The 15,938-nt window shown below is 33.5% G+C and overlaps 1 protein-coding gene across 4 annotated transcripts in view; it reads left to right on the plus strand.

The window, feature by feature from the left end:
• The window catches only part of LOC137631230 (adenylyl cyclase 78C-like), a 118,859-nt gene that overhangs the window by 35,205 nt on the left and 67,716 nt on the right, over positions 1-15,938 (plus strand). For 2 of the 4 annotated variants that reach the window (XM_068362995.1, XM_068362999.1), the window contains exons 6-11: positions 1,857-1,982; positions 4,293-4,721; positions 5,394-5,477; positions 12,429-12,542; positions 13,529-13,737; positions 15,350-15,551. In XM_068362995.1, the coding sequence (XP_068219096.1) occupies positions 1,857-1,982; positions 4,293-4,721; positions 5,394-5,477; positions 12,429-12,542; positions 13,529-13,737; positions 15,350-15,551 (1,164 nt within the window). The remainder of the gene's footprint in view (positions 1-1,856; positions 1,983-4,292; positions 4,722-5,393; positions 5,478-12,428; positions 12,543-13,528; positions 13,738-15,349; positions 15,552-15,938) is intronic. The other 2 variants (XM_068362996.1, XM_068362998.1) reach the window with 2 other exon arrangements.

The raw sequence follows: 15,938 nt of genomic DNA on the forward strand, positions 1-15,938 counted from the left end.
ATGATATTGCTAACGGCCAACCAATTTTAAAAAAAGGCCAAATTTGAAGTTTTTGGCCTAAAAAGCCCAACCCTAGCAACCCTGAGTATAGTGTGCCCGAGTGTACCCTCAAGCAAGAGAACTCTCACTGAAAAATGGTATTTATAACGTGAAAACTGACATGTGTTACTTAATGTGACACTAATATTTGCAAACATGTCAGGCTGCTGAAAGACGAGCTTGGGCAGCGCATTTATGCTTTTATATGGTCATTTTTCTCGTAAATATACCCTGTGAGGGTACTATAGCCAATTCCTTTTAGCGAGGCAGATTTGCATGGGTGCCTTTTTAGCTAGGAAATGTTTCCTGTTATCTGATTGGTTAGAATTACGTTGGCCAACCAATCAGCGAACAGGAAACTTTTCCGAGCTAAAAGGGCACCCCTGTGAGTCGTGCAAATCTGCCTCAGTAAAAAGAATTGACTATACTTTTTTTTTTTTTTTTTTTTTTTTTTGTAATAGCAGTATTAGTTATTCGGTTCTATCATTTCCGTTTTCTTCTAGTATTTTCGTGCGTTTTTATTATTACTAGTAAAACTGCAACCCTAGTTGGAAAAGCAAGATGCTATAAGCCCAAGGTCTCCAACAAGGAAAAATAGCCACAGTGAGGAAAGGAAATTAGGAAATAAATAAACGATATAAGTAAAAATGAAAAATTTAAATAAAATATTTTAAAAAACATTAACAACATTAAAACAGATACTTTGATATATAAACTATAAAAGGAGACTTATGTAAGCCTTTTCCTTCCTGACTGTCCAAACACTTTAGTTTTATCTTACTCTTTTTGTCTCATCTCATCTGAGATAAAATCTTCCCGTTAAACACCTTGATAATCTAGACGTGTCTTATTATTATTATTATTATTATTATTATTATTATTATTATTATTATTAGCAGCTAAGGTACAACCCAATTAGTATTATTATTATTGTTATTATGATTGTTATTATTATTAGCTAAGCTACAACCCAATTATTATTATTATTATTATTATTATTATTAGCTAAGCCACAACCCAATTATTATTATTATTATTATTATTATTATTATTATTATTATTATTATTATTATTACCTAAGCTACAACCCAATTATTATTATTATTATTATTATTATTATTATTATGATTATTATTATTATTAGCTAAGCTGCAACCCAATTATTATTATTATTATTATTATTAGCTAAGCCACAACCCAATTATTATTATTATTATTATTATTATTATTATTATTATTATTATTATTATTATTATTACCTAAGCTACAACCCAATTATTATTATTATTATTATTATGATTATTATTATTATTAGCTAAGCTGCAACCCAATTATTATTATTATTATTATTATTAGCTAAGCCACAACCCAATTATTATTATTATTATTATTATTATTATTATTATTATTATTACCTAAGCTACAACCCAATTACTATTATATTTATTATTATTTTTATTGTTATTATTATTAGCTAAGCTACAACCCAATAATTATAATTATTATTGTTATTATCATTATTATTATTAGCTAAGCTATAGCCCAATAATTATTATTATTATTGATATTATTATTATTATTATTATTATTATTATTATTATTATTATTATTATTATTATTATTATTATTATTAGCAGCAGCAGCAGCTAAGCTACAACCCAATTATTATTATTATTATAATTATTATTATTATTATTATCAGTAGCTAAGCTACAGCCCTAGTTGGAAAAGCAGGATGCTATAACCCCAAGTGCTCCAACAAGGAAAAAATACCCCAAATATAAATAGATAACCAATCACCTCGCGTCTCGTTTCAGGACCACGCCGTTGAAACTTACTTGATCAAGAGAGACGAGCCCATGAGGCAGAGACGGCGAGGACCCAAGTTCTCGCGAGCCAGACTTTGGTCAGAAGACGAGCGGAACTCGGTCTCCCATGTAAGTGTGAGTGTCTGTTTTCCCTTCGGTTGGATTCTTGTGATGCTGATTCGATATTTCTTAGAACAGAGTCTGAAGCTGACTGCTGATGCTGACTGCTGACTGCTGACTGCTGCTCCTCCTCCTCCTGTTGGATGGCTTTTGCCTGAGAGCGCATGCTGGGGTCGAAGGCATGTCCTTGATATATTTACTCAATTTTATTCTTTCATATTTAGCAGCATTGTGATTTTCCTTTCTTGCATTTACCTCTTTTTCAGGCTTGAATTTATCCAAGAATTTGCGCACATTTAGTTTTTAACTATTGTATTCTTGCGTAGTGTAGGCTAGATATGATATTTATTCAGACAGTCTTTCCATCCCAACTCCATTATTTACTGAATCACTAAATGGCGCAGATACTTAACATAATATTATCAAGATATAGAAAATGTTACATCACGGAAAAGTGACCAATTTCAATACATCCCCTGATAAATATTAACCCATATAGATTGAATATTATTGGGAAATAATTGGTGGCTTTTTCTTTTTTTCCCAAAATAGCTGCTTTGTACACTGAAGTTCACTGGTAAAGCCCAACTCGTGACTCCCATACAATGTCCTTTATTTCGAAACATTTCTCCTAGGTTCAATCATGACATCTAGGACTCCCATAAAATGTCCTTTATTTCGAAACATTTCTCCTAGGTTAAATCATGACATCTAGGACTCCCATAAAATGTCCTTTACTTCGAAACATTTCTCTTAGGTTAAATCATGACATCTAGGACTCCCATAAAATGTCTTTTATTTCGAAATCTTTTTCCCAGGTTCAATCATGACATCTAGGACTCCCATAAAATGTCCTTTATTTCGAAATCTTTTTCCCAGGTTCAATCATGACATCTAGGACTCCCATAAAATGTCCTTTATTTCGAAACTTTTTTCCCTGGTTAAATCATGACATCTAGGACTCCCATAAAATATCCTTTATTTCGAAACATTTCTCCCAGGTTAAATCATGACATCTAGATTTCATAGACGTGATGTAAACATGAACGTGATAAATTAGTCCACTCTGGTGAATTGACTTCGTGTATTTGGGCCATATGGCCCGGTGTTGGGGCCTAGAAGGCCATCCAGCATCCAGTAAAAAGGAAACCAAAGGTAAAGAAGAATCCTAAAAGGTTGTTGCAACTATAGTCAATTCTTTTTAGTGAGGCAGATTTGTTCCGATTTGCAGGGGATGCCCATTTAGCTCAGAAAAGTTTCCTAGCAGCTGATTGGTTGGACAAGATAATTCTAACCAATCAAACAGGAAACTTTTCCGAGCTAAAAGGGCGCCGGTGCGAGTCAGTGCAAATGCGCCTCATTAAAAAAAAATTGAGTATGCACTAGTGAGGTAAGGACAGTGTTACCTCGTTGATGTCTAGTTATACCCCCCCCCCCTTTTTTTTTTCCTTACGGGTTGGGGTTGCAAGAGCCTGTGTCTGGCCGAAAGGGGGCGCAATCTACAACAACAACACCCCCCCCCCCCTCCTATCGTTTCTCCACCCCAGGTATGGCCCACTATGGTGGAGGAATAACTGGGCACCAAATTCACTGCCAAGGTCAACATTAACATACTGGATTTTAAGGGACTCGTCTACATAGTCCCTCTTCTTTCGGTTTAAGTATCGAACGCTGATCCTTTAACTTACGACCAAATTTCACAACTACTACTACTACTACTACTACTACTACTACTACGAGAGAGAGAGAGAGAGAGAGAGAGAGAGAGAGAGAGAGAGAGAGAGAGAGAGAGAGAGAGCAACTTTACTCGATAGAATATAGAAAATAATTCCAAATGTATCACATTTTATTTTTCAAAGGAGGAAAAGGATTTGAACACTTTTCTTCATTTGGATATCATCATGAATAACTAAACTTTATTTGAGTTCAATTCCAATAAATTAGCATACGGAACTGGCTGGCTTGACATTTGGGAGGTTGACTTCTCAACTTTAAATGGATTATTGTTCATTTAATATTTCCTTTGAGGTTGTCTGATGTGAAAGTTATAATTGAACGTGAAATTCAATGTCCAATTTCATCAATCCCGCGGAAATAATTGAAAGGATTCGATATGAATATGGATTTAGTAATCTGAATTATCACTTGATGTAAAAGAAACCCTTGTTACATTGAAACTGCATATGATGAAAAAGAAAGATCAATATTTCAAAAGAACTTTTCAAGGAGAACGCTGTTAAACTTGTTCAAAATAATCATTTGTTCTGCATTTAGGAGAAAAATTGTGCATTTCATGCCAGCAATTTGCCTCTTTTATTTTTATAGACTGAAAAAGACCGCAATCACTCCACCGCCACGACTGCATCTAACTCTCCAAGCCATCCCCCGTCGATAAACTGCCCGATCATCACAACCACCGAGGCGACTCCAAACCACCACCCGCTGGAGCCAAACCACACTTCCTCAGCGAACCACAAACCAATACAGACCCACAACCAAGTAGGTAGTAGTAATAAGCAGGTGGTCCCAGCGTCTCCGAGCAGTATCTGCGACTCGACCAATAGCGTCGGATCCCCGACGTCCAGCAGCAGCAGCAGCAGCAGCAGTCCCTCAGATAGCGACGAGGAAGGCGAGCCGAAGAACTCCGAAGGGACCGACAAGGGCAGCAGTACCACGTCCCCGACGCCGTCTCCTACGGGGGCGTTAGAAGAGGATAATCCAAATGACTGGACTCCCGAAATACCATTCGAAAATGTAAGTTCTGTCTTGGAGTATTATTTCATTCTAATTTTTATTTCTTAGAATGTTTTCCTCATGTTTTATCTTTTCTTTTTGTTTTAAATCAAGTTGAAACTAGATTTTTTTACATCCCTTTTTGATGATTCATTTGAGTTGTGACCTGATGAATGTCTTGGATATTTGACTTGTTCATGAACTGTAGCTTTTCCTGTTTTTTTTCATTTATTTTGAAGAAAGTATTGCTTGCTTTTCCTGTTTTGAACACAGTGACTGTAGTTACGTACAGTACATTAGAAACTAGCTTCAAGCTTAACCTGCCTGCAGTAATTACTCAAAGTTTGTTTTATTTATTAATTTTTACTCATTCAAACTCATTGTTATGCATTGTTTTATGGTTTCAGTAAACTGTATTTTAGCAATCATTTGCATTTTATACATGGATGTTTTTTGTCTGAGTGTATTTACGTTTTAAAGTATACACTGTTATAATTTTTCACATGTTCTCATCATTATTTTATTTGGAAATTTATTTTGACATCAATTCGGGCTTTAGCATTGCATCTCACCATAACATCACATTTCTGGAACATCACTTAATTGTCTTTTATTTCCATCTTTTTTTACATCCTCGCATAAACGGGAAATGTTACATCCTCGCATACACGGGGACTGTTGCCGTGTTTACAGCTGCGATATTACGCATTGTTGTGGAGTAGTGCCGCCAGTTACTCTGTGACATTGCGTAGGAAAAATCTCCCTGCACGCGCAGTGGTGAGGTCCAAAACTCCTTGATATCTGTCATAGCCTCTCTTTAGTGACTGAGCGCCACCCCCTCTTAAACGTCCGTTTAGATTTACTTGCATTACTTGAAATTATAAAGGACGTGTGTATGTGTGTACAGGTGAAAAAAGGTTGTGTCTGAACATTTCTCTGTACAGATACGGCCGTGCATTCTGTATACAGTTATAGACGCCCTTTTTACAGCTTTAATGACTGTACAGTACAGTAGACTTAACTAGCCTCAGACGCCTGGTTTCTCTGAAGCTCTTATTCGATTGTTGCTGCAATATAGTTTTTTTAAAAAAAAATTAAATCTAATCAGTATTTAATATTAGAAAGCACTAATATTTATTGTAGATATTGGCAACCACCCGGGATTTTGGTATTTTCATAAAGACCCTTTTTATTGTAAAAAGCAATATTGGGCCATGTTTATTATATGATTATGGTATTGATATAAAATTAGCTGAATTATAATTGGATTCGGTTATAATTCCATGAGCATAATTTGACTTGTCTTTTATTTTAGCCGGGAGTTTCCTCTGCCTCTTCTCGTTCTAAGGATTATAACTTTTGCGACAGAACCCCCCTCCCCCGGGTCTATAGACACCCCCCTTACTCCCCTCTCTCCCAGCACTCCTTCCCTCTCCCTGGTATATGAATTATTGCTTGTAATTTTAGGAGGGTTTTTTTATATTCATTATGCCTCCCAATGCATTACAGAGTGGTGGGTGCTAAATACATAGGAAAGCAGTGTTATGTAGAGGCAAACGTAGTGCATATTCCGTATTTGATAGATAAAAAATAAATAAATAAAAATTGATTTTGATTAGGCCAATCAAAAAAGTCACTAACTTTGCACTTGTGACGGTTCATGATATAATTTAGGGAAGCCATTGTGGTAGCTTTTAAAGGCTTCGGTTTGTTAATTAAGTTATTGAACTAAGGAAAGTTAAAATTGATATTAAGAGCCTCTCTGTCCAACATAGAAATCAGGTTCGGGGATGAGAGTGGGATACTGGTGGATAATGACACCTGATTAGGGGGGTTCATTTCTGAAAAGTACACGATACTGATATATTTTGAACATTGCAAGTATTTGAGGATTTTAGAACGGCCACAAAATGTGTATTGTCAATTCTTTTTAGTAAGGCAGATTTGCACCGACTCGCAGGGGTGCCCTTTTAGCTCGGAAAAGTTTCCTGATCGCTGATTGGTTGGACTAGATCATTCTAGCCAATCAGAGAGTAGGAAACTTTTCCGAGCTAAAAGAGCACCTCTGCGAGTCAGTGCAAATGCGCCTCATTAAGAAAAATTTAGTATAGTTAGCATAGTTAGCACTGTCAAAACCACATTATCATAGCACTTTGTGAATAAGAAAGTTTTCATCTTCTTGTGGATGAAAATCGGGATTTATTTTGAATAGGACAGTTTGTTGGTATACATTTGTTTCGAATAGTCTATTCCTATAATTAATTGGTCAAACTAAAAGCAACTTGGGTTTGCGATCTCTTGCTTGAGGATACACTCGGCCACACTATTCTATCTTGTTTCTCTTCTTGTTATTTTGAATTTTTTATCCTTGTGTTATTTTCAAGTTTTTATAACTTATTTATGAAAGATTTATTTCAATGTTGTTATTGTTCTTAAACTTCTCTTAAACCTAAGGAAAAAATAGAAACATAATCATGTTTATTCTGGAGACACTGGAAACTAAAGCACAACAACACTGAAATTGTTATTAAAAAGTATTAAGTGATTTAAGTGCCGAACATTGTTCAAGCTGGTCGTTTTCCCGATGGTTTGGTATTTTATAGTTTGCTATAAAATAATTCCAAGAAATTAATTTTGGTTAATTTTAATGCATATATTAAAGTATATTTACACAATAGCGTTTGTGCCTGTGTTTTCTACTAGTAATAATGCGGGAATTGTTTTAAAATATTAACAATGAAGATTATGCCACAATCTTTTATATCAAATTTGATGCTTTTTTTAAATCTGCGGATTTTTTTTTAAATTACTAAAAATCAAGATTATGCCACAATCTCTTATATCAAAATTTGATGCTTTTTTATTATCAGATTAAAGTATTTTTCATTATTAGGCATAATGTCCATATTGAACACTTAATATAATCACTGCCTGTCTATGAAATCCTAATTTACCATGGTTCAAATGAACCTCGTGTTATTTATCATTATAAATCATTATGTCTAATGTAATAAAAGATATGTTTATAAAGAAGGTAGTAGGAGTCTTATATATGCGAAGTGTGCAATTTTTATGGAACAGACCTAGTACCACAAGAGTTTTCCAAGTATAATTACTATTATAAGTTTTTTAGGGAACAGTTCTGGTACCACAAAAGTTTTTTTTAAGTATAATTACTATTATAATTTTTTTAGGGAATAGTTCTGGTACCACAAGAGTTTTTTAAGTATAATAACTATTGTGAGTTTTTTTTTTTTTAGGGAACAGTTCTGGTACCACAAAAGTTTTCTCAGTATAATTTTAGGTAAAAGTTCGGTACCACAAGATTGTACTAAGGATAATTACTAATATAAGTGTTTTATGGAACAGTTCTGGTACTGCAAGAGTTTTCTAAATATAATTACTATTATAAATTTTTTAGGGAATATGTCTGGTACCACGAGAGTAATACTTACTATTGTAAGTTGTTATTAGTCCCTAGTTATCGTGCTGTGAGGCTAGAAATGATTTGCCAATAGCTTTTTGTTTTCCTTGTAGTTTACAATATAGACCAATTACTTAATGACTTTTAAAAAAGTATAGAATTTATTTAGCCAGAATGATGTTTCTATGTTGAGACGTAGTAATACACGTAGTTGAATGATGGTAATATTTTGGTACAGTTGGCTTCATTAATTCCGGTACACCGAAGTCTGCTTTTGCTTCCAATGAAGTGTGCCAGGATTAATGAAGCCAACTGTACCGGGTTTTAAGCGTGTTGACTAATATAACCACTAACTACAGTAAAAGGAGCTTTGATGGAACGTTTAATTTTGCTATTTTTTTTCTTTTTTTTTTTTTGCATGTTGCTCGTTTTTAGCTTGCAAGAATTGCCATTAGGTGCTTCTCTTGCTAACTTGATTTGCTTTAAATTTGCATGGCTCGGTTTGTATATACTCCTTAATTTATTTTTAGAAATTGATATGAACATGTAAGTTTTAATTTAGTTGTGAACGCCATTTTGGTCCACATCTGGAGCTTCTGAAGTACTTTCAGATATTTCCATGATACTAATATATAGAAAAACATGAAATTCTTAGTTTGATTTAATTGTAACACTGTACGTGAATGTTGAGTTTTAGATTGAAATATAGATAAATTATGAAAAAAAATATATTTGAATATCATATCTTTAATTATGCGTAGTAAACATGGTATTAAAAGATAAAATAAACATTACTTATTATTTTGTTATTTTATCATTATATTATTATTATTTTATTATTATTATTATTTTATTATTATTATGATTATTATTATTATTATTATTATGATTATTATTATTATTATTATTTTATTATTATTCAGTTTTAGAGTAAGATATAGATAAATTCAGAAAAAAAATATATTTGAATATCATTATCTTTAATCATGCGTAGTAATCGTAGAATTACTTGTTTACCCAGAGAAATTGCACATTATTTTGTCAGTTGTGGTCATTCTAGTTTGTTTATTAGTTTCTTACTTGTTTGTCCTAAGCATCATCTTCACTTGACGAGTTAAACTTTCTTTAGCATCATTTTCATCGAGCCATATTCAAAATACTTCAAAATATAGGCATACAGACATGGTGAAAAAATCATTATTTTATTCTTTGTACATAGAAGGGTTGATAAGTAATAGACATTTAAGCTATATTATTATTATTATTATTATTATTATTATTATTATTATTATCAATATCATTATTATTATTTATTATTATTAATATTAATATTATTACTATTGTAATATTTAATTATTTATTTTTATTATTATTATTATTATTATTATTATTATTATTACTGTTATTGTTATTGTTATTATTATTACTATTATCATTACTATCATTATTATTATTATTATTATTATTATTTATTATTTATTATTATTATTATTGTTATTAAATTATTATAAGCTAAGCTACAATCCTAGTTGGAAAAGCAGGATGCTATAAGCCCAGGGTCTCCAACAGGGAAAAATAGCCCAGTAAAGAAAGGAAACAAGGGAATAAACTACAAGAGAAGTAATGAACAATTAGAATAAAATATTTCAAGAACAATAACATGAATTGATAATCATATTTTTTATTGTACGAGGCACTTATGAAAATGTAAGATACTTATGATTGATAGTTACACATTGTTCAGACCTTTTTGAGTATATTTCCGATGGGTGGTAGTTTGAGTGATAGGAAGTTGTGGTGAAAGGTGTCTTGCGTGCTATTTTCCCTGTTGGAGCCCTTGGGCTTATAGCATCTTGCTTTTCCAACTAGGGTTGTAGCTTAGCAAGTAATAATAATAATAATAATAATAATAATAATAATGGTGATGATAACAATAATAATAATAATAATAATAATAATAATAATAATAATAATGATAATGATGATAATCAATAATAATAATAATAATAATAATAATAATAATAATAATAATAATAATAATTTGTAATTTAATTACATAAAGGAGATGATGATGATGATGATTAATCAATAGTAATAATAATAATAATTTGTAATTTAATTTCATAAAGGAAAATCTAAGGTATAAACGTAAAAGGATGAAATTGATGGTTAAAATTGCGTTTATGAATGTTTAAAGGCTGTTTTCTTGGTCCTTTCACTCACGGAGAAGCCACGCCCACCACTGGACCCATAAGATTTATTTATCGTATACGCTGGATCCTTTAAGTATTTAGAGAATTATGAAGCGTAGTTTGCAATTTCAAAACCGTTTTTAAAGATTGACGTAGTTAGCATTGTGAAAACCTTATTTAAAGAATAGCGTAGTTAGCATTGGGAAAACCGTATTTAAAGAATAGAGTAGTTAGCATTGTCAAAACCTTATTTAAAGAATAGAGTAGTTAGCATTGTCAAAACCGTATTTAAAGAATAGAGTAGTTAGCATTATCAAAACCGTATTTAAAGAAGAGTTGTTAGCATTTCAAACCCGTATTTAAAGAATAGAGTAGTTAGCATTGCCAAAACCGTATTTAAAGAATTGTATAGCTTAGTTAGCATTGTCAAACCCGTATTTAAAGAATAGAGTAGTTAGCATTGTCAAACCCGTATTTAACGAATAGTGTAGTTAGCATTGTCAAAACCGTATTTATAGAATGGCTTAGTTATCATTGTCAAAACCGTATTTAAAGAATGATATAGCGTCGTTAGCATTGTCAAACCCGTATTTTAAGAATTTTATAGCATAGTTAGTATTGTCAGAACCGTATTTAAAGAATAGGGTTGTTCGCATTGTCAAAACCGTATTTAAAGAATAGCGTAGTTAGCATTGTCAAACCAGTATTTAAAGAATAGCATAGTTAGCATTGTCAAAACCGTATTTGTAGAATGGCTCGGTTAGCATTGTCAAAACCGTATTTAAAGAATGATATAGCGTAGTTAGCATTGTCAAGCCCTTATTTTAAGAATTTTATAACGTAGTTAGTATTGTCAGAACCGTATTTAAAGAATAGGCTAGTTTGCATTGTAAAAACCGTATTTTAAGAATAGCGTAGTTAGCATTGTCAAACCTGTATTTAAAGAATAGCGTAGTTAGCATTGTCAAACCTGTATTTAAAGAATTTTATAGCGTAGTTAGTATTGTCAGAACCGTATTTAAAGAATTATATAGCGTAGTTAGCATTGTCAAACCCATATTTAAAGAATAGCGTAGTTACCATTGTCAAAACCGTATTTAAAGAATGATATAGCGTAGTTAGCGTTATCAAGCCCGTGTTTAAAGAATTATAATATAGTGTTTTTAGCATTGTCAAACCCATATTTAAAGAATAGCGTAGTTACCATTGTCAAACCCGTATTTAAAGAATGATATAGCGTAGTTAGCACTGTCAAAACCACATTATCATAGCACTTTGTGAATAACAAAATATTCAACTTATTGTTGATAAAAATTGTGATTTATTTTTAATAGGACAATTTGTTGGTATACATTTTTTCGAATAGTCTATTCCTATAATTATTTGGTCAAACATAAAGCAACTTGGGTGAGAGATCTCTTGCTTGAGGATACACTCGGCCACACTATTCTATCCTGCTTTTCCAACTAGGGTTGTAGCTAACGTAATAACCATTTGTCTGTTGCATGTTTGACACAACATTAGATCAGCATTAGCAATAATTAGTGCTTTAGAAAAGTTAAGGTCGTGTTTTAAGGAATTTTTCACGCTTCCTTGATGCAAAGTAAATGATATATACTGCAAAGCTTTCAATTATGTGACCCCAAGACTATATAATAAGCTCCTACTAGACATCCGAAAGATTAAAGATATTAGATGCTGAAAACTCTTTATTTTTATAAGTGCTTGGATAACGTGGATTTGACAATCGACTGAGAATACTCTGAGTGATATTCTAAATACCCAAGAAGGTGTATAAAAGCAGATTTTGTAGGCTATGTAGTGCACAGTGTTTCCACGTGTGATAGGGCCTGGAAAACAGCCATTTAACTAATTATTCACAGAAACATTGTTGCTGATATTATATCCTTAAAGACTTTGAGAAGTGTTTACTCTTTGCTCCGTAAAATGAATAGTCTTATGAACTGAGAATAACTGCAGCTGACACATTCACATTAGGCATTGAGTGGCAGATTGATTTTGGCCAAAATAACAATAGGTTACAGTATTGTACATCTTTATTAGATACTCAGCTGGTTTCTTATCGTCTTCGTTTTATACTTTTGCTTCTAGCTCGAGATGGACTGGGACGACGAAACCTTTTTCGAGGAAGAAATCCCGGAGGACGAGGCGACCGAGGTAGAAGTTACGCAGTTTTCAAATGCTCCTTCAAATTTCACACACGAGGTACGTTGTACCGAATTCATTTGCTTGTATCACACACACGCAGTTTACATGAACTAGTGTACGCGACCCGTCAAAAATAAATCCTAAATATTTAGATCTAGCACACGCAACATTCTACCCCCACCCCCCTTGCTAAGTACAACCCGCTGGTTCGACAATTTATGGGAGATTGTGGTTGCCGAATGGGATACCCCCTCTCACTAGGGTATGACCATATCTATAGACCTTGGGTATGACTACTACTCCCCCCCCCTGTCACTTAGCGTAGCAGGAAATAAATATATTTATACATATATAGCCAGACAATGCTCTTTATTATATAGGGGTGGAGGTAATGTTTGGATTGTTTAATTACCAGTTAATTATCAATGCACACCCGTTAAGTTTTTTTAGTACACGAATAACCTGAGTAGAAGTATGATAAAGATCTCGTTAAAACTTTCTGTAGTAGCTGCATTTATTGGTGAATTGAAACTGAAAAATAATGTTGGGTATCATTTGAAATTGTAAATGCGCACTACGGTTTAATGGAGATTTTGCTAGTGCAGTTCTATGATAGAGATATATGAGAGTCAATTTAACGTGAGATAGGTCCATTCAATGGCCAAGCCATTGGTAAAATCTGCTGTCGTTATCTAGGGTGTCATTTCGGAAATTTTAACTTTAGAAATTCGTTTACATATCAAATATATTGATGATTGACACGTGTATCTTACTTCGTTAGGTCGTTTTTACAAGCTTAGTAATAGGCTTAGGAAATTTTTTATTTTGATTTATGTGGTTAAGTTGAGAATGTATTAATTGTTCTTGTACATTTCGAACATTTATACTAAAAGTGTCTACGATTGACTCAAAATTTGTTACAATAATTGTTTATTCTCAGAATTCTCGAATAAATTTATTTAAAAAAAATCGTCTTTAGTCAACCTCGAACAATTGTGTTGACTGCATGTACTTCCTGTCATTGCATGTTCTTGTCTTCTCAGGTGGATAACTTGATGAACAACAACATAGAAATTGAATCGAACAAACGCATGCGCGCGGAACACATGTACCCCATCACCCTCACCTTCAAGGAAGTCGAAATGGAGGAGACCTACCATCAGGTCAGGGCTGACCTACTCAAGAGCAACGTTGTCTGCACATGCGTCATCTGGGCCCTCATCGTCATATGTCAGTCCATTGTGATTCAGAGGTAAGAGCGTGTTAACTTTCTTATCTTATCTTCTAGGAGAAGGACACTCCAAAATCAAACCATTGTTCTCTAATCTTGGGTAGTGCCATAGCCTCTGTACCATGGTCTTCCACTGTCTTGTGTTAGAGTTTTCTTGCTTGAAGGTATACTCTGGCACTGTTTCTCTTCCTCTTGTTTTGTTAAAGTTTTTATAGTTTATATAGGTGATAATTATTTTAATCTTGTTGCTCTTCTTAAAATATTCAATTTTTCTTTGTTTCCTTTCCTCACTGAGCTACTTTCCCTATTGGAGCCCCTGGGCTTATAGCATCCTGCTTTTTCAACTAGGGTTGTAGCTTAGCAAGTAATAATAATAATGATAATAAGATTCAACTGCTTATCGAGATAGTGTTCTTAAGTGGATACATCTTCCTTCAAATAGCCTACTTGTTTTCCTGATTCGGGTCTTTTTCTCGTACACATTTCTTTAACTCTTTTGGTTACCTTTGTATTCCAGTGCATGACATTCCCTTCCGTCTTGCAATCACGCCTCTAATATTTTTGATTCCCCAAAAGTTCTCGTCATTTCGCCACTTATTGCGGCAGGTGTCCAATGGCAAACACCAACTTCTCTTGCTTGAGGGTACACTCAGGCACACTATTCTATCTAATTTCTCGTTCCTGTTGTTTTGTTAAAGCTTTTATAGTTTATATAAGAAATATTTATTTTGATGTTGTTACTGTTCTTAAAATATTTTATTTTTCCTTGTTTCCCTTCCTCACTGGGCTATTTTCCCGGTTGGAGCCCCTGGGCTTATAGCATCATGCTTTTCCAACTAGGGTTGTAGCTTGGCAATTAATAATGATAATAATAATCAGCACGTGTTTTTGCACCGCCGTTAATTATTTTCCAGTATTTTTCATTTTGTCTCACTTAGAATAACTTGGTTAGGAAGTTGTTATTGATATTGATTTTTTTATTGATAGCCGTTTTTATAAACCCGTGACAACCATAAACTGTTTCCCCCTTACTTCACTTGTTCTTTTTCGCTATCATTGTGATATTTGATTCTTATGAAGAAGAAGAAGAAGAGTCCCTGTTTGTAAACAAGTGCTGTTTGAAAAGCTGTTCTTTTTTTCAATGGAAATTAAGGAAAACTGCACCTCAGAATGTAGTGAGTAATTCATTAATATTGCGTTAATCAAGTGACGTTACATGTTGGTGTTTTTGTTTGTTGCATCATACTATTTGAAGCGTATCCAAAGTATAGGGCTGGAATTGGAAAAAATGTCCCGGAGAGGAAAAAACAGGAAAATGAGATATTTATCAGTGCCATAAGGAGGAAGGACTCCTTTGGATTGCAATTTACTGTACATTCAACTATGCAAATGGTGAGTGATGCTCTCTTTAAGAGCACGAATCTCTCTGAATGAGGTTATAAAGTCTTTGTGTATTTGAAAAGAATTTTAACATAAATTTTCTCAGGTGTTATTAGCTTTATGGAATAACCAGAAAACTGTAGCCCTTAAAGAGAATTCGTCATTATTACAGTTAAGAATATTTAAAGTGTAAGATACATCTATAAAAATATCTATACCCCTAAAAGTTCATAATTGTTCATCTTCTTTTCAGCGCAACAGTTCTGACAGAAACGTTCGTACCGTCAACTGTCGTTTTGGGAGGTGGTCTATTGCTAGTGATGGCTGAAGAGTACCCCTCATTGCCCTCCTGTCTCAGACGGCTGTCAACTCGCCTGGCAAGGGCAACGTTGGGCAGGAAGGTCTTCATCTGCTCTCTTATTGCTGTCATATCAATTCCATCCATACTGACGCTGGTAAGATAATGTATGGTAATTTTTTTTTTTTTTTTTTTTTTTTTTGTTTTTATCTCCGCCAACGAAGTTTGGAGGAGGTTATGTTTTCGCCCATGTTTGTGTCTTTGTTTGTGAACAACTTCCTAGACCCAATTTTACTAATAGAATAGTGAAACTTTCAGGGATTAATTGTTATGGTGAGACGTGGAAGTGATTCAATTTTGAAAGTCCTAGGTCATAGGCCAAGGTCGAGCAACAGGTCGACTAAATCAACCCTAACCTTAACCCCAGTTCGTACATGTTTGTCACACACTTCAAATACGCCTATGGTCTAAATTGATTCCAGGAAAAGGCAATCTGGTTTTAAGAAACAAGCTGCCGTGGTGGAGGTCTGCACTGTGAGTGCTT

This window comes from Palaemon carinicauda, chromosome 39 (genome assembly GCF_036898095.1).
Source record: "Palaemon carinicauda isolate YSFRI2023 chromosome 39, ASM3689809v2, whole genome shotgun sequence".
NCBI lineage: Eukaryota > Metazoa > Arthropoda > Malacostraca > Decapoda > Palaemonidae > Palaemon > Palaemon carinicauda.